This window comes from Thamnophis elegans, chromosome 5, assembly GCF_009769535.1.
Source record: "Thamnophis elegans isolate rThaEle1 chromosome 5, rThaEle1.pri, whole genome shotgun sequence".
Classification (NCBI taxonomy): Eukaryota; Metazoa; Chordata; class Lepidosauria; order Squamata; family Colubridae; genus Thamnophis; species Thamnophis elegans.
Genome location: NC_045545.1, coordinates 24222408 through 24240993, shown reverse-complemented (window position 1 = coordinate 24240993; position 18586 = coordinate 24222408). Strand labels below are relative to the sequence as shown.

Genomic DNA, 18586 nt, shown 5'->3' with positions numbered 1-18586 from the left:
ACCTCATGCCTGAGGAAACATCCAAGTCTTCAAAGAGATAGCAGGGGAAAATGTTTTCTTTTCTTAAATACAGTATTTAGATTTTTAAAATACAATCTTTTAAAATCCCAAATTCAAGGTAGTGAACATAGCTAGTACTCCTTCCTTCTCCTATTTTCCCCAGAACAACAACCCTATGAGATGAGTTGGGTTGATACACCAAATAGGAAAAGAGACAAACTGTACGTGAACTGTTTTCACTTCCTTTTTCTTATTGTTTATTCTTTCATGGGTGATACTCAAATTTAATTTCCCTATAAACCTTTTCAGATTCACATCAATTAAATGATAACTGGCCTTTTTCTCAATCACCTAATCTCTGCATAGCAGGAATTGCTTGAAATTGTTTGCAGTATGCCTCAGTATTCATTGACAATAGCTATTGATTTTCTCAACAGAGAATGAAATAAATCTCTTATTTTGTTCTGTTGTAGCGTCCTTTGTCTTTAGGAGCAGACATTTGCATGTATTCAGCAACCAAATACATGAATGGTAAGTAGCTAGACTTGCATGTTATGTTGATTAATAATGCTTTTATATATGTTCAAATATTTTAATACATATTAGATTTTTATTATATTCATTTTGAAGATGAAAATGATATTATATACTTTATAATGTAATTCATAAAAACATAATGCATTTCCTAACATACTGTTTGTAATCAGTGCTTGTGGTTTACATTAATTTTCTTTAATATATGTTTAAATATATCTAAAATAATTCAAGGTGAAGTTATATCTGAATATGTATCAAATTGGCATGGATATGTATAGTCTATTTGCATTTTTAATATTTGCCCTGTAAATTAGAGAAGTGTTTGGAAGCCATAGTGTTGATCCAGGATTGACAGAGAATCTTTTTTCTGCTATTCTGGTAACCTGGGCTGTCTTTGAACATCATCTGTGCCTCCTGTATCCAACTTTTTTTCCAAAAAACCCTTACTTTACCTTAGAAAATCCTGCCATTCCATTCCAAAAACCGTTGCAACCCAGTGTAAGTTTTACTTCTCAGCTAATCAACTTTAAAAAGATGATACCACAAGCAGAAATCTAGTATCATGGCTGGAAATTTCATTGGAGTAACTGAATGGTAAAGGCAAAAGCACCTGTAAATGGATGGACCAGTATTCACGCCACATTTACCCAGGCTTATTGTTAAGTAAACATTACAAGAAATAACACAACCCCCCCCCCACCCCGGTTCTTTCCTCTGTGGTGTCATAACCTAAGCCAATGTGAAGTGGGCTTGTTAGACTGCTGCTTTTCCCACTTGTTAGAAACCCAAGAATAAGGTCATAAGCAACCTAAAATCAAATGATGACTTTGCTCTCTGTTGTTTTCAGACAAATAAAACCACAGTCTAAGTGTTTGGTTGTTATTCCAATTTAAGATAACCACAGATGCTCATTTGTCTACTTGTGGAAGAAACAAGTTGTCACGAGCAAGCATATTCACTGCCTCATTGTCAACCTACTTATATGATATTTGAACATGTTCAGCCATGTTGTTTAAATACATAGGAGTGATCACTTGCCTGCTTATATTTTTAGGACACAGTGATGTTGTAATGGGATTGGTTTCACTAAGTAATGATGAACTTCACGACAAACTCAGATTCTTACAATATTGTGAGTATGAAGAGCAGACTCAAAAGTGTGACTTGCAGATCTTGTGAAGTAGCTATGCTTGACATCCATTTAGCAAAATTTATTCATTACCTGTTTAATCAACTCAGTACAGAAAAGACATGTATTATTTAGTTGATTGTATTTTTTATATTTTAGCACCTATAGTTTTGAACACTTTGATGCTACTTATTGGAAAAGTAAAACAATTGTAAAGAAAAACTAAATTAAAGTTAAACTAAAAAAATAAGTACTGCAGTGAGTAAAAAAAAAGTTCCTGCAATCAAAATAGATGTGACTCTGCAGACATATACCTGAGATTTCCTATCAATTTTGTGTTGTATTTCAAAGCAGTTACAGAACGTTCCCTTAAAAAAAAAACTGGGCTAGTAATGCAATTGTCTGCGACTTAATCTTCCATCTCCGTATTTTCTGAAGTCAAAATTATTTTCTATCTCCTATGAGTCTATTGTTAGATTCATCCTTCAGTAGAACATAAGTCCACATATTGCATCTGTTTTGAGCAGACATTATTATTTATTTGTTCAAATTATTTGCAGCCTATCTCACTGTGGGGCTATTCTATGCGGCTAGACATATTGTGGCCTGAAAGCTAGTTTGGTCTACTTGTTAAGACACCAGACTAGAAACCAGGAGACTGTGAGTTCTAGTCCTGTCTTAGTCATAAAAGCCAGCCGGGTGACCTTATGTCAGTCACTTTTTGTCAATACAACTCATCTCATAGGATTGTTGTTGTGGAGAAAATAGGAGGAAGGTGTGTTGGATATGTTTGCCACCTTGAGGTATTTGTAAAAATAATAACGGTGGGATACAAATAAATGAAAAATGGCTCCTCTTTCCCACATTAGGGGTATCCAAAGCAAGTCTGGATATTCGATCGCTTGTGACAGCCAATCCCTATGGAAATAACAATATAATTATAACGCATTAAAGAACTAATACTTTAACATGTCAGCTACAACCGCCTAATTATAGTCTATGTCTTCTACCCTGTATTTTTTGACCAACCAGGATGCATGTGAAGCATAGAATAAATACTAGTAAAACCATAAGTCTGATACAGTTTTGGCTCAATCCTTAGAGTTGCTAACAACAAAATGCTAACATGCATTTTGAATCATAGCTCTTAATGTATTTTAATAATATATTAATGTATTTTAATAAGGGCTATGATTCAAAATTCATGTTCCAAATTTTGAATTCATGCTTTGGGTAATTGTTGAGTAGAATAGCAGATTAACTATTTGGAAGACCACAATATGGTTTGTTCTGAATGTATAAATATATATTGAAAAATGATCAAAATAGCTTTTGGTCAGTTCCATAAAATGTTTACTACAAGGAGTTCTCAGAATATGGATTAGGGCCAACTGTGGGTCATGGAGAACACAATAATTTTTTAACCTTTGTGCAAGTGAAGTGCAAGCAATAACAAACCACAACCTGGATTTTGCTAGTCACTTTGCCTGCACCAGCTAACAGTGGGTGATTAGTGTGTTGCAAAGTGTGAGACGCTCTGTGATATCCTGATTCAAACTTGAATATTAAAAAAATGATATATGTATATCTAGCCCAGTGCTGACATCAATGAAATCATGAGTGGATCAAACTCATTTATCACTTTATTGTCCACCATTTTATGTTGTTATTTTAACCCAGGGTGTATACCTCAGTTCTGACCACTGGCATACTTTTCAAACAAAAAAATGATTTAAAAAATGTAATATGCTGGAAAGAATAATATCTGGTTTTTTTTCATAGCCATTGGAGCAATTCCATCTCCTTTTGATTGCTACCTTTGCAGCCGAGGTTTAAAGACTCTGCCAATCCGCATGCAACAGCATTTTCGCAACGCGTTGGCTGTGGCGCAATACCTTGAGTCAGATCCAAGGGTTGAAAAAGTCATCTTCCCTGGTATGTTGCCCTCAGATAACTTGGAAGTCTTCCTAGAAGGATTTTTGTATTCCCTACCGGGCAGGACCTGATCAGCTACCCAACTAAAACTCCAATCTTTTACAATCATTGTAAGCTTCCTTAACTTGGTTTCTCCCATATCCACTTCACAGTCATATCTCCTCCTGCTGCATATCACCTTGATCTCATAAGTCACTGATTCAATTTTTAAATTGTACACATTCCCAAAGGGCTCCTAGAGTTACTAAACAAAAGTCATTATGAAGCAATGCCCCTTTTTCAATAGATTTCCTCTGAAGGGGAAAAGGAGGAAGGAGTATTGGAGAAAGATGGAGAGATTGCAGAATAAGGATGTCATCATCTTCTAGATGCTCCCATATAGTCAGGCAATTAAACAAGAAAAGCCTCATCTGGAAACATCTGCATATGTCAGCTATTGAATGTGTTTGTTTGAGTTAAAGTAATAATACAGCTGGGTTGTTTGTATAATGTATGATTCATTGCAGGATTACCGTCACACCCACAATATGATCTGATACAACGTCAGTGCACGGGCTGCCCAGGAATGATTTCCTTTTACATCAAAGGAAACCTTGAAAATGCTTCTCGATTCCTTAAAAACCTAAAGGTAAAACTTATCCTTGTAGACTGCTTTTAAAAGAGCCATGTCACTGTCTTGTGACTTTGTCAGAAGTTGTGTACTGTACTGTGGTCCTTTCTTCCCTGCTGAAGCCATTGTGGATTTTGAGCATTTGTAGGAGCTCCCAAAATGTAAATACCTATGTAGTTATAGGAAATGGCACTAATGAAAGGGAATGGAATGAATGTATCCAAATGAATGGGAGTCAGGCAGTGTGAGCCATTTAATTGCACTCCAGAAGCCTCTCTGCCATCTTCCTGCACAATTATAAATGATGCCAGGAAAGCAGAACAGTTTTGGCTGATGTAACAGTGTCATGCTGCTTTTGAAATCTGAAGGCACCAAGCCGAAAAGTGGAAGACTGTGAATTCAAGTCCCACCTTAACCATGAAAGTCAGCTAGGTGACTTTGGGCCAGTCACTCTCTCTCAGCCCAACCCACCTGGCAAAGTTGTTGTTATGTGGAGAATAGGTTGATGAAGGTGTATCGGACCTAGTATGTTTACTGCCTTGGGTTATTTGTAAAAATAATAACAAAGGCAGAATTCAAATAAATAAATTATACATTTGACTTCAGAAATCAATTCATTGATTTGTCAAAATATATCACTGGACAAGCATTGACTTTTAAATATAGCTGTGCAGTCAAATCTCTTGTTGGCTATCTACTAGCTGATTATCTTGGTTAAAAAAAAATCTGCCTCTGCCTCCCAGCAATTTGCCTCCTGCAGCAAACAGCAAGTTTCACTTTCAATTTCAGCAGAGGTTTCCTGATCATCAGCTGTTTCAGCTGTTTGATTGCCATAGCCTATTGCAGCCTCCGCAAGCCCCATTTTCCCCGTTTGCTGCAAGGAGGCAAATTGCTGGGAGGCAGAGACCAAAGGGTGTGGGCCAGTGGGTAGGCAGGGCTACATTGAGTGTATAAGACGCACCAAAATTTTCACTCTCTTTTAGAGGGGGGGAAATGTGTGTTTATACTCTGAAAAATACAGTAACTGATTTTCTGTGCAGCTAATGTTTTGCTAAATGGAAAGTCCAATGTTCAATCATTACAAGGCTTGATGAAACCATTTTGACCTTTAAACCTCTTCCTTCAAAGATTGAACCTTACCCACCTTGCACTGTACCATTAGTTTAACTCAGGGGTAGGCAATTATATACCCTTTATGACCTGTGGACTTCAACTCATAGAATTCCTGAGTCAACCATGGTTGGTCAGGAATTCTGGGAATTGAATTGCACAAGTCGTAAAGTTGCCACAGTTGTCCAGCCCTCCCGGAGCCAAAATACCAGTCTTAAAAGAGCAAGTACTACTTCTGCTCAATTCTTAGTCCCGTATCATAGTGTTTTCATTGCCAGGATACGAATAAAAGTCAACTAACTATTGAATAATAGTTTCTCAATTCGAGATAGTAACCTAACTTACAAAATAGAGAGCAGGCCCCTTTTTGTTGAGGTAATACATTATACAAACAACTCAACCTTCTGTCTGACGGTCACTCCAGCCTTGCTGGCCACTGAAACTCTGTTAAGTATCAGCATCTTACTGTTCTCCTGTGCAGGCTTTGACAAGTTTACAGTGAAAAAGAATTTCACAGCAGAAGATCCCTGAAAATACCTAAGATCACCCTATACTCTTCAAAATAACAGTACTAGCTGGGATCGTAATATGTGAGACACTTCTGACCCTAAAAAAATAATAAGGGGAAGAAATGGCCAGAATATCAGAGAGTGGTTTTATGCTATCATTGTTTCTACACTTTTTTCCTGCAAGGCCAATATTGTCGTAGCAGAACAGACAATATTTGCAAACAGCCTTTGCAAACAAAGCAGATGAGCTATTCCAATCTGCATGCAATAAAAGAACATCCTTTGCATTTGATGGACTTCTTCAAAATACCGTATATACTCGAGTATAGGCCGACCCGAATATAAGCCGAGGCACCTAATTTTACCACAAAAAACTGGAAAAGTTATTGACTCGAGTATAAGCCTAGGGTGGGAAATGCAGCAGCTACCGGTAAATTTCAAAAATAAAAATAGATACCAATAATGTTTTTGAATATTTATTTCAAAGAAAAACAGTAAACTAGCTGTGTATTCAATGAAATACTTCACTCACCTCATGATGCTTATGTCCCGCTGTGATGATAATGTCCCGTGCAGCCGCGGGAGCGATGTCCCGCCTCCTATGACACACGGCACAGTGATTCCTATCATTGGATCACTGTACCAGAGGAGGTGGGATATCGCTATGTGGCTGCTTGCCATAACAAGGAGGAGGTGGGACATCGTTGCAGAGCGGCAGGAGGGGGAGGAAGGGGAATCGTAAGACAGCCCTGCATTACATTAGAACGTGAGGAGGGGGGATGGTGCGGTGCGCGCTGCGCGGCAAACTGACACAGAGGGAGGGGAAACTCACAGGGGCACTGGGCCATTCACGAGTGTCACCCAGCGGCATGGCCCCGCCCCTTTTTCTCCTCCATTTCGGGCAAATTTTTCACTGACTCGAGTATAAGCCGAGGCGGCTTTTTTCAGCCCAAAAAGTGGGCTGAAAAACTAGGCTTATACTCGAGTATATACAGTAAAAGCACTTTATCGTTGACTGGGGTAAAAATACGTTTTCTTAAATTTCATAGGTTTCATTTTATTTGGTTTCAGATTCCCAGAATTTATCCTCTGAAGTTAAAAGGCAATTTAGTATCTGTTACTGATATGAAATTTGTGTTTTCAAGAGAAGATGGCCTGGAATGAAAGCAAATTTGTGCCTCTTGTTTTGTCTGTTCTGTCCATTTGCTTTTACTAGCCTAGCACACAATTAAGTTTGCCTAAGAGTAAAATGCATGTCTTAAAATTTTAAATTAATATTAATTGAAATACAGTATAATTTTTATATTTCTTGTTCTAGCTTTTTACCCTTGCTGAAAGTCTGGGAGGATATGAAAGTCTAGCAGAGCACCCGTAAGTAAATTTTTTGGCATCCCTTAATAAAAGTATTACACTTGTATTTATCAAAATATTTGATACTTTAATATTTACTGTGTGTGCTCCAACTAAACAATATGAGTTTGCTTATATCGCCTTTGCAACGTTTACTTGGAAACTTGATATTCTTTCTTGTTCACTTTTATGGATATTCCTCTTCAGTAAGTGTCATCCTTTTTGTGATAAGACACTACCATTCTTCAAATATCTAAATCGGTGTTTCTGAACTCCAGTGACTTTAAGATATACGGAACTCAACTCCTGCAATTCCACACCCAACATTGCTAATTCTGAAAACCCCTGATCTGAAGATCAGAGAAGTACATACAGCAAAGGCTTGCAAAAATTAGATTACAGGGATGATCAGACAGAAGAGGAAACCAAAATCTGTTTAACTTTGTCCCCCTGAATATTAATGGAGGTAAATAGGCCCTATGTTTCTACATATTTTACACCAGACCTGGGAATTTTATGATCCCTGTGCTGTCTCCAGCCCTTTGGCCATCTCTGGCCCCTGTGAGGTCAACCAGTAATTAGAAATCAAATGTAAATAAGACCTAACACGTATTCTTACCAGTAGCAGCTAATCAAAACCATATAATTTACTACTATTTTTATAAAGCAGTAAACTTAATATTAAGCAGAATTAAGTTCAGCCTGTTGGTTCAACCGATTACAACAGTTCCATATTTTCATATGGCCCCTTGGGAAAATTAATTGCCCATCCCTGCTTTATAGGCTTATTCAAATAATACAGTGGGTTGAAAATAATGATGGTACAAGAATTCCTGCCTGAAACTTTGCTTAGGAGCCTCTGGTAATACAATGCCAGCCACAGCAATCTTTGTAGAATCTCTTCTTGAACAATTTTAGTCAAACTTCCGCACATGGCAGTAGCCACTTACCTCCCTGATGTTCTGGGAGTTGCAACTTCCTACTGGCTTCTCACTGACTCTGCTGGGAAGTTGTTAGGAAGTTGCTTCACCTAATGACGGTGGGATTAAAAATGGGAACTAGGGCTGCAGGGATTGTATCCTTTAGCAGTGGAAATTTCAGTCCTAATTACCATCATAAATTCAGAACTACCTAGATGTAAATTTGCCCATATCCCTTTTTCCAAAATGCACATTTTATTGCTATGTTTTAGTTAGAGACGTGGTGGCTCAGTGGTAAGATGCTGAGCTTGCTGATCAGAAAGGTCGGCAGTTCAGCGGTTCGAATCCCTAGTGTTGTGTAACGGAGTGAGCTCCCATTACTTGTCCCAGCTTCTGCCAATCTAGCAATTCAAAAGCATATAAAAATGCAAATAGAAAAATAGGAATCACCTTTGGCATGTGCTTATACTTAAACACAGTACAGTAAAGATCTAGTTTTACTGGTAAGATTAACATAATAATTTTCATTATTTATGAAATACATTTTTTAAATCCTAGTAGAAGTTTATATTAAAAAGGGACAAGCCCTTCCTAATAACATTTAGTCCAAAATGTTGACTGTTATTTTTTAGAAGAGCTTTTTTTCATATTCATTGCTATTTCTTTTACCCTAACTTTCAGGTGGGGGGGAACATTTAATGTTAAATATTTTATATTGATTTTCAGGGAAATATAAGCTTATTTTTAAAGTCTATTAATACCCGTAATCAATGTTCTCTCCTGATAAATATCTACTGCAGAGTATCTTGTTCTCATCAGACTTCACTATCTCGGTGTCTTCCAAATGTGTCAAGCTATAACTTTCATTAGTCATAATATTCATTACAGATGGTCCTTGCCTTATCAAGACTCAAGTTCTATTTAAATTAGTAATGCCATAAAGTGACCAGACCTAATTTTATGTTCATTTTTACCATGGTTGTTAAGCAAATCATCACAGTTGTTAAGCAAGGCATGATGTTAAATGAATTTGGCTTCCCCAATTGCTGTTGCGTGTTTGAAATCTGCTGGGAAGTTCACAAATTGTGATCGCATGAACATAGCACGCAATGTCAGTGGAGGAGGCAGATAGGTCCAGGAAGACTATTATGGAGGAAATTTGCCAGTCTATAATACTTATCATATATATTTTCATAAATAGTTTTATACAATTTTAATAAGCTCTGCATTCTAAAATAATGAGAGCCAGTTTGGTTTGGTACCAGGCTAGAAACCAAGTTCTAGTCCTGCCTTAGGCTCACAGTCAGCTATATGATTTTAGTCCAGTCACTCTTACTCAGCCCTAAGAAGGAGACAATGGCAAACCACTTCCAAAATCTCTTGCAGAGAAACTTTTAAAGTGGGATTTCTTCTTCCTCATTCCATAGATTATTATTTCTATTAGTATCCTCAAGATTAAAAACCTATTTAAATCCTCAAATTTAGTCTATTCACACAAACTTTAATTTCAAATGCAGTTTGCTAGTTTTAAGAATCCCCTGATAAGAAGTTGTGTAAAAATGGTTTATTATTGGAAGAATAGCTCTCCTGTCTTCAATTGCCTAAAGCAAGGGTCAGCAATGCGTGGCTCTGGGGCCACATGTGGCTCTTTCATCCCTCTGCTGCGGCTCCCAGTGGGCACCACAATTTCGAGAGGAGCTTCTGGTTAAAGGGAGGGAGAAGCAGGGCATGTCAGGAGGAGATTCTGTGGCAAGGGGCAGGTTTTCCAGTCATCTCCACAATTGATAGGGCTTTCAGTTAGGACAGGTAGAGGAAAAAGGACGCTGCACTAGGATGAGACTCTATGGTGGGGAAACCAGACTTCTGGTCAGCTCCAGAATTCAATGGGGGGCTTCCGTTTAGGACCTTTGTGGCTCTGAGTGTTTAAGGTTGCCGACCCCTAGCCTAAAATATTTATTTCAGACAATGTTATTTGGCATTTTCCTTTCCCAATTGGCTGCCTTCTGGGAATTCAGAAAAAATACAGTCTGCCTGTCTTTTGTCTAGCTAGCTAGCTATGCTGCCCATCTAGCCAAAGGTGACTTTTGCAAATGGATTGATAATAGAAGCCTGTATCTCACTTTTTATTACATTTACTGTATTTTCTAGTGATAGCTGGTATGTTCCCTTTATTTATAATTCTGCACTCACAGACTATTTATTCTTTTCCAGAGCAATCATGACTCATGCCTCCGTTCCAAAGGAAGACCGAGATGTCCTCGGAATATCAGATACTTTAATTCGCATATCTATTGGATTGGAAGACTCGGAAGATTTACTAGAAGATTTGGACCAAGCTCTGAAAGCAGCAGTAAGTCATTTCATACAGTATTTTCCACATAAGGCACAAATTCTTTTATTAACTCCTTATAATTCTCAATATTTTCAGGAAAAATTGTATTTTTAAAAATAATTCTAATATTCCTTTGGCCAAGTAACTTGGAAAAAAAATAGCACATTTATTTCATCAGGATGTACAGCTGCTTTGATTTGCATATAAACCCTTAATTTCACTTTCTTCCTAATGACTTTAGTGTGGGAAGAACATTTATATTACTTAAAAAATCAAATGGCCCAAATAATAGTATGGTGTTTCTAGGGGTATCATGCTGAAAACCTAATGTTGGAATAAACATTAAAGAAAAAAAAATGTTATTTTTGCTTGAAAAGCAATGATAGTCCGCCTAGTGCAGGGGTCGGCAACCCACGGCTCTGGAGCTGCATGTGGCTCTTTCATTCCTCTGCTACCGCTTCCTGATGCTGGTCGGCTCAACAATTGATTGGGGTTTCGATTAGGACAGATACAGGAAAAAGAATGCCATGCTAGGAGGAGACACTCTAGTGAGAGAACTGGACTTCCAGTCAGCAGAGGAAAAAGGATGTTGCGCTAAGAGGAGACTCTTTGGTGGGAGGAATCAGACTTCCAGTCGGCTCCAGAATTGAACAGGGGGCTTCCGGTTAGGACCTTTGTGGCTCTTTGAGTGTTTAAGATTACAAACTCCTAGCCTAGTACATGTAGTGATTAAGGTGTTGAATACAAATGGGAAAACTCAGTTTACAGTTGTCATGGAACTAGCTAGATGATCTTTGACCAGTAACGCCCTCTCAACCCTAATCTATGTCAGGGTCTTCAGCAAGCAAGCTGAAAAACAAACAACCCCTCTTCCCGTTATTACATAATGCATAGATAGCTTTGCTGCGTGCACTGCACATACACACTTAAAACATGTGGATCCTGTGACCAAGCAGAACAAATATTAAGAACAACAACTTGCAAACCAGTCAGAATTACTTTGATGTTTATGACAATTGCTTGCAAAGATTGTTCGGCTTCATTATTCTATTAGATTGTAGTTCTTTTAATGTGGTGAAGCAAAGCAATTTGCCTCTGAAAGCCTAAATGTTCTGCAGTCCTTTCTGTGTTCCAAATGTCCCTTTTGACAATTGAAAAACACTGAACTGATGCAATTTCACTCATTTTCTCTTTCTACAGATTCCTGATTACAGAATCCGTAACTAGTATTCTAAAATTAAACTTAAAGTTGCAATTGATTTATTTGCAAAGTAACGAAGGAAGGAAGATTAACTGGCTGCTCAGCCCTTCATGAATTTCCACTGGATTTGATTTATGGAAAATGGAGAAAACATTATGCGTACTTGTTGATAGATGAATCTGAATCACTGAATCTGCAAAGACTTTCAAATGGACTGTTTCTTAATCATTTGCTTCTTTTAATTTTAAGAATCAAAATATCCACTTTTACTATGGTAGTAGCTTTCAGATTACCATGATTCACATTCAGGATTATGTGCTTGCAATTGCTTGATAACATCTGTATTTATTCAGTGTATGCTGATGTAACTTGGGGCTGAGTTAAGCTGCAAATCGGCTACAGCTTAATAATGCACATGAATACCTGTAAAGATTAGAAAGTGCATAAATATTATGCAACATCTTTCAAACTAGTGCTAATAGTGCATCAGATTCCCTGTTCCCTATTTACTCGTTATGGTTATAGACTAGTGAAGAAATGAATGGAAGCAAACTTAAGTTCTGAAAATGTGAGTCTGATAAAATCTTAATGACCAGATCTATTATTTGTCTTTACTGTGCAATACTGAAAAATGAAGCAAAGTTAATTACACAATACCATGTGTTACTTTTTTAATGTATTGGATTTGATTTGATGTCTCTTTTGATTTACCATATTTAATGGTATGTTTGATTATATTTCTTGTCTTGAAGGTCTGAAATTCTTGGTAAGTTAATTATTTGAGATTAAGTACTGTTTCCATAAGCAATACTACTAATATATTGATTTTAGGTCCAATTTACTTGAAGAGTTGTTTAGGAAAAAGAAGGTGTGGAATCTAAAGATTGTAGTTGCAGAATATTTTTCTATATGCTTGGCCTTGTTGTGTTAGTTTCCTTATACTGTATTTCAAGAAAACCTGTGATAAGGTATTGGGAAATTAGATATTAAAATATGGAATTAAACCAACAATTGGGACATATCCAGGATAATTTTTAATTTCCTTGTGTTTATTTGAATTGCACTCTCTCTTGTCAGCAATCTCTGCATGATTCTGGTTATTCATTCATGCACATTCACACACAGATGTAGAGACATTTTAAAATGTAATTCAATTAAAGGAACAATTTACAAATACTGTGATTAGGAGATCAGTGATATTGAAAATCCTGCACATAACTCAACTAAGGAAAAATGCTACCAGCTCCCAACCCATCATGGAACCCATATAAGGAAGATGTACCAACTCATTGGAGTAATTTTACATGACAAAAAAGGTATACATAAGTTGTTCTTGGAATGATCATGGCCAATATTTGCTACTATATCTCTAACAAACTTGAGAATCATTTCAATTACGATGGAATTCTGGAAGAAAATCTTTATGTTATCCAGAATGAATCCCTTGATTATTCCTATTTTGTGAACATATATGTATGTGCATAACAAGGAGGAAATTTTAGCATGTCACAATATGGTAAAAATTGATTCTAGGTTCAAGTTGGAGCCAAAGAAATATAATGCAACTAGAAGAGCCGAGGTGGCTCAGTGGTTAGGGTGCAGTACTGCAGGCCACTTCAGCTGACTGTTATCTGCAGTTCAGCAGTTCTAATTTCACCGGCTCAAGGTTGACTCAGCCTTCCATCCTTCCAAGATGGGTGAAATGAGGCCCCAGACTGTGGGGGCGATATGCTGACTCTGTAAACCGCTTAGAGAGGGCTGAAAGCCCTATGAAGCGGTATATAAGTCTAACTGCTATTGCTATTGCTATTGCTATTTAGAATGTCATTATTTAAACCAAGATGGTTTCTCCTGTCTGTAACTAATGACCAAATGTCTTAATCTATTCTGACATTTCCTGAAAGGAAACAGAAAGCTGGATGATATTAGAAAAAAACATAAATAATATTTGTTGTGGTTGTGGGTCAATATTTTGGAGTCCAAAAACATTGACCCACAATGTCTATGGAGATTCTTAGTCATTCAGGTTATGGTTGTCCCAAAAGTGCTTTTTTTCAAGAGGCAACTGGACTTTCTGGTTTTTCTTTGAAGATATTTTGCTTCTCATCCAAGAAACTTCTTCAGCTCTGACTGGATGGTGGGGAATGGAAGGATTTATACTCGTTGCAGACAGCTGGTCATTTGAAAGAGGGGTTAAAGAGGCCATTTGTGTCAAAATTGAACAGCCCTCTCTCAACAGAGGGGGAGGAATACAACACAGTCCTTTCAACAGTTCCAAGAAGGCTCCACACCCATTTGCATAACCCAGGTGACTGTGATGACCCTGATGACACAGAGAAATCCCCAGGTGACCTTAACAACTTGTTAAAAAAATGCAAATGACCAGCTGTCTGCAAGAAATATAAACCATTCCCCACCATCTAGTCAGAGCTAAAGAAGCTTCTCAGGTAAGAAGCAAAAGTCTTCCAAGAAAAACCAGAAGGTCCCGTTGCCTCTTGAAAAAAGCACCTTTGGGATTGACCCACCATGTTTTTTCCTAAGTGTTATTATCCCACAATCGTCATGAGTGTACTTATTCAGAACTTGCCTGTTTTAGGATGAAGCTTGACCACAAGTTGCTTTTTTATTTGAATATTGTTTATTCAGATGGACTTCTGAATGAAGATTTTTTTTGGTTCAATTAACTTGTCTTCTTCAGACAACTTAGAACCACCTGGGATTTCCTAAGCCTCTTTTTTCTCCTCTCATAAAAGAGAATCACAATGACTTTTAATGTAGACAGATGAGACTGATGCTCCAAGTCCCCTCTTCCTGATGTCTGTTTCTTTGTTTGAACTTATATCTTGACTTTTCTTTAGGAACATTTGTATAGGTTATTATAATTCCAAGTTACAATCAAGGTGCATTATTGTAACAGACAAAAATACCAATGAATGCCTGCTTCTTTGAATCATGCCTTTTCCAAGATCTGCAGCAGCTGTCCAGATTGCCATTTTGCTTCCAGGCAGAATTGGGAGGGTTGTGATAAACATTAAAACTATAAATGCTTATAAAACAGGTAAGAAGACATGAACGAATGTGTTGCCTAAGATGTTCTGGTTTAAGATCAGAGAACGACTGTTTATGTATCTTTCCTAGACACACTCTAGCACATTTCAGTAGGACAGAAACGGGACGTTGTGATTGCATGCTTTGTATGAAACTGGGGATGGTTAAAAAAAGAAAGCATGCAGGTATCATCCCTTCAGCTCAATATTAACATAGTCTCTGCCTGCTGAGTTTTCATTCAGGTCTTTGCTTGTCTTTGTTAGGTTAGGTTAGGTTAAGTTTATTTATAGGCCGCCCTTTTCCCTGAGGGGACTCAGGGCGGCTTACAACTTATATAGGAAGGGGAAACATACAAAGACATATAGGACAATACATAATTAAAAGAGTAAAGCAACATTCATTCAGCATTCGGGCGGGGATGGAATATAATCTTTAACCCCAGGCCTGACGGGATAGCCAGGTCTTGAGGGCTGTGCGGAAGGTCTGGAGGTTATCGTTTGCAGGCTCTTCACGGTGGACCTACATAATATGAAAAAAGCCCCAGATTTTTATCCTTATCTGAACAAAAATTCCTCTTAATCTCCATTTTCATCAGGTTGTAGTAGCTTTGGGAATGAAGGAAAGGAGAAACAGACTTAATCTTTAAAAAAGCCTCAGATACCCAAGTGGGCATTGTGAGAAAAATAGCACTTAGACTTATATACCGATTCTTTGTGTTTTTACGGCCCTCTCTAAACGGTTTACAGAGTCAGCATATTGCTCCCAACAATCTGGGTCCCAATTTTATCCACCACAGAAGAATGGAAGGCTGAGTCAACTTTGAGCAGGTGAAATATGAACTGCCGAACTGCAGCTAGCAATCAGCTGAAGTAGCCTGCAGTATTGCATTCTAATCACTACACCACCTCTGCTCTCATTTCTTAGTAAAGAGCTAGAGCAAAAAGTTATTTTGGTCTAGCAAACTAGTAGCCATTTCCTGACTTAAGACACATGTAGTGTCTTAAGACTCACTGCCCGTCTGTATGACAATAGAAGAATTTTCCTACTTCTAGTGATAGAAGCTGTACAGATTGATCAGCCTGCTGCATTTCATTTTTTTAGGCAATGTATCGCCTCTGCATGGCTAGCATATGCTATGATATCTCCCCACATCCATTTCATCCTAAGCTGCCCCTCTTCAGAAAGGCCCTTCCCATGGTCAAACACTCCCCCCTGAAATGCTGAGCATTTTTTAAAGCAGTTCTCTGGTGGACTGAATCTGTTAACTGACAGCATTCTCTTGCAACAGACCAGAGGTGAGTTCCTACCAGTTCGCACCTATTCGGTAGAACCGGTTTGTCAAATCTACCGAACCGGTTATAAGAGGTTCCACCAGTGGACCCGGAAAGCAGGCCACACCTACAGAAGAGGTTCCAAAATTTTTTGAAACCTACCACTGGTCCTTGGATATGATTATTCTACACTATCATGCTCATATTTATAAAGCTCAGTGACTCTAGGAAAGGTAAGGATGACTACTGCGTTTGTGGTACAATCAGAACATTGCGTGTGTTGAAGTTGTTTTAACGCAAACCAAAGATGCCTTTTAAAAAACAAGTTTACATCACATTCTTATGCATGCCAGTGCTGTGTGTGAGGTAATATAAGGTGGTTCTGACAAGTGTCGTCGGCATCTTCATATCCAGTCACATGGGCGGGAAGCCACTCCCATCCGGTCACATGGGCAGCAAGCCACACCCACAAAGGCCACACCCACAGAGTAGGTTCAAACAATTTTTGAAACCCACCACTGCAACAGACATATTGAGCTGGAATTAAATTAACGAGTGTTTGCCATTTTCTCCTTTTAGCAATGGGACCCCAAGAACAATGAACAAAGGGTTTCTCCATATCCAAACGACCAGTGGACCAGAGGTGAAATGCTACCGGTTCAGACCGGTTCGCCCAAATTGGTAGTAAAAAATGCTACCAGTTCAGGCGAACTGGTATTTCCGACGATCAGCTGGGCGATGATCAGCTGTGATGTGCGATTTATATTAGCTAGAATTGTCGATGTTTTTGCTTTCTCTCTAATATAAATTGCATGGCTTAGCGGATTCCCCCCCCCCGCCCTGGCTGTTCTACTTACCTTTGCAGACTCTGAAGGCTTCAAAATGTTCTTTTTTTGGTGCTACACCTATGCACCTCAGGTGTGCAAATCGCCTGCTCAGTAACAGACTCACTGAACAGGTAGCAGACCTCAGAAGAGTTCACTGCTGATTTCCCCCCTTATTACATGTTTATTATAAAATGCATTGAAAACTGTTGAAAATTAGTATATTTCTATTGCCGTAGTTATAAATAAAATTTTGCTTATGTTGCTTATTTCTAGTTAGCATTATATAAATAAAAAATTAAAAAAGTTTACATTTGCTAAAATGATGGTGGGCGTGGCCAGCTCATGATGCATCCAGCCCGCGGGCTGTGAGTTTGACACCCCTGTTCTATATGAACAAGTAAATGTATAGTTAAAGCTGTCCTATGGATTTTCTAGTTGCAGAATCTCATTCTCCTTTCTTTTTTACCTCTGTTCTTCTAGGACAAATGACAGTTCAATGTTATTCAGCATTGCAACATCTTCACATGAAAATGCCATCACTCCCTTTAGTTTTTATTGATCGGCTGTCCTATTGAGTCAGTTTGTTGCATTAACCTGCCTTTAGGGAACAACATCTCCACAGAGATCCTCATGACCTTGACCCTGCTTGCCTTTTCTCCTGGGTTCATAAGGAGCAGGAAATTGATACACTGGGTGTCAATCTTTCAAGAGAGAGACAGAGACAGAGAGGATTGAGCCTTCGCTCACTAATGTGACAAGTATTCGTTGAGAAACATCCCCAAGCAACTGCAGTTAGACTAAGGAAGCATCTGATGGTGTCAGTCTTTTAATTTCTATTTACCAGGACAAAGAGGCTACATTGTCAGAAAGGTCTGTGGAAAAGAATAAAAGGAGTATCTGCTTATTAATGTGTACATATGACTCTGAATGTGGGACTGGCTCATTCTTTTGTAAGGTCCCAGAAGTTTCTCCGAGCCACTGAGATGTCAAAGAGAATGGGACTCAAGATGAGGCATGCAAAAAGAAACATCTTTTTACTTATGGCCATAGTAAAAAGGCTGGGTGACTATATCCAAAACATACAGACAAAATCCATGTAAGGAATAGTCATACCCAGGTAAAGTTTGTTTAAGATCTTATACACTTGTTTAGCCAATCAGAGACAACCATGCCACCCTCTTCTTTATCCATGGAGTGTTCTTTGTCCATGTTGTGTCCATGTTTTGTTATCTTAACAGAGTATCCCTTGTCCTTGTGTATTTGTGCTCCTAGGCAGCCCCCCTTATCTATGGAGCAGGATGTTCCTGGGAACAGTCTCTAAGGGTGTGCCTAGCTCTGAAGCAAATTACAGAAGCTAGAAACCAGATTGAAAAGGATACAATTCTTTTACAGAACGAATTCCTAACGAATGATTCCTAACCATAGTAGCAAAAGAGTACAAGCAACTTCTTTAACAGAAGCAAAGGGCAAAGGTTAGATTGATTCATGTCAATTTGTCCTTTCATTTTGATGGTATAAAATCTCCCACCCACTTCTCTGTAGACTTGTTTTTTTCTAATGTCTTCTCAATGTGAAGAAAGACCATATCATTAATGTGAAGGGGTGTGCATATCCTTATGGAGGCTTTCAGAGAGCTCCTGGGGGCTGGGGAGGGCAGAAATGAGCAAAAAAGGGCTGTTTTTGTCCCCCCAGCCCCCAGCAGCACTCTATAAGCCTCCATAAGGCTATGCATGCAATTTTTTTGACAAAAACGGGCCTGTTATTGTGAAAAACGGGCTGTTTTTGCTCATTCCCCCCCCAAAGCTCT

General features: G+C 38.3%; 1 protein-coding gene across 1 annotated transcript in view; it reads left to right on the top strand.

Moving 5' to 3' along the window:
- The window catches only part of CTH (cystathionine gamma-lyase), a 31274-nt gene extending 18603 nt beyond the window's left edge, over nt 1–12671 (top strand). The window contains exons 6-12 of the mRNA XM_032218077.1: nt 474–531; nt 1592–1669; nt 3449–3601; nt 4108–4229; nt 7149–7201; nt 10312–10450; nt 11633–12671. Coding sequence (XP_032073968.1) covers nt 474–531; nt 1592–1669; nt 3449–3601; nt 4108–4229; nt 7149–7201; nt 10312–10450; nt 11633–11659 — 630 coding nt within the window. The 3' untranslated portion in view covers nt 11660–12671. The remainder of the gene's footprint in view (nt 1–473; nt 532–1591; nt 1670–3448; nt 3602–4107; nt 4230–7148; nt 7202–10311; nt 10451–11632) is intronic.
- The last annotated feature ends 5915 nt before the right edge of the window (nt 12672–18586 follow it).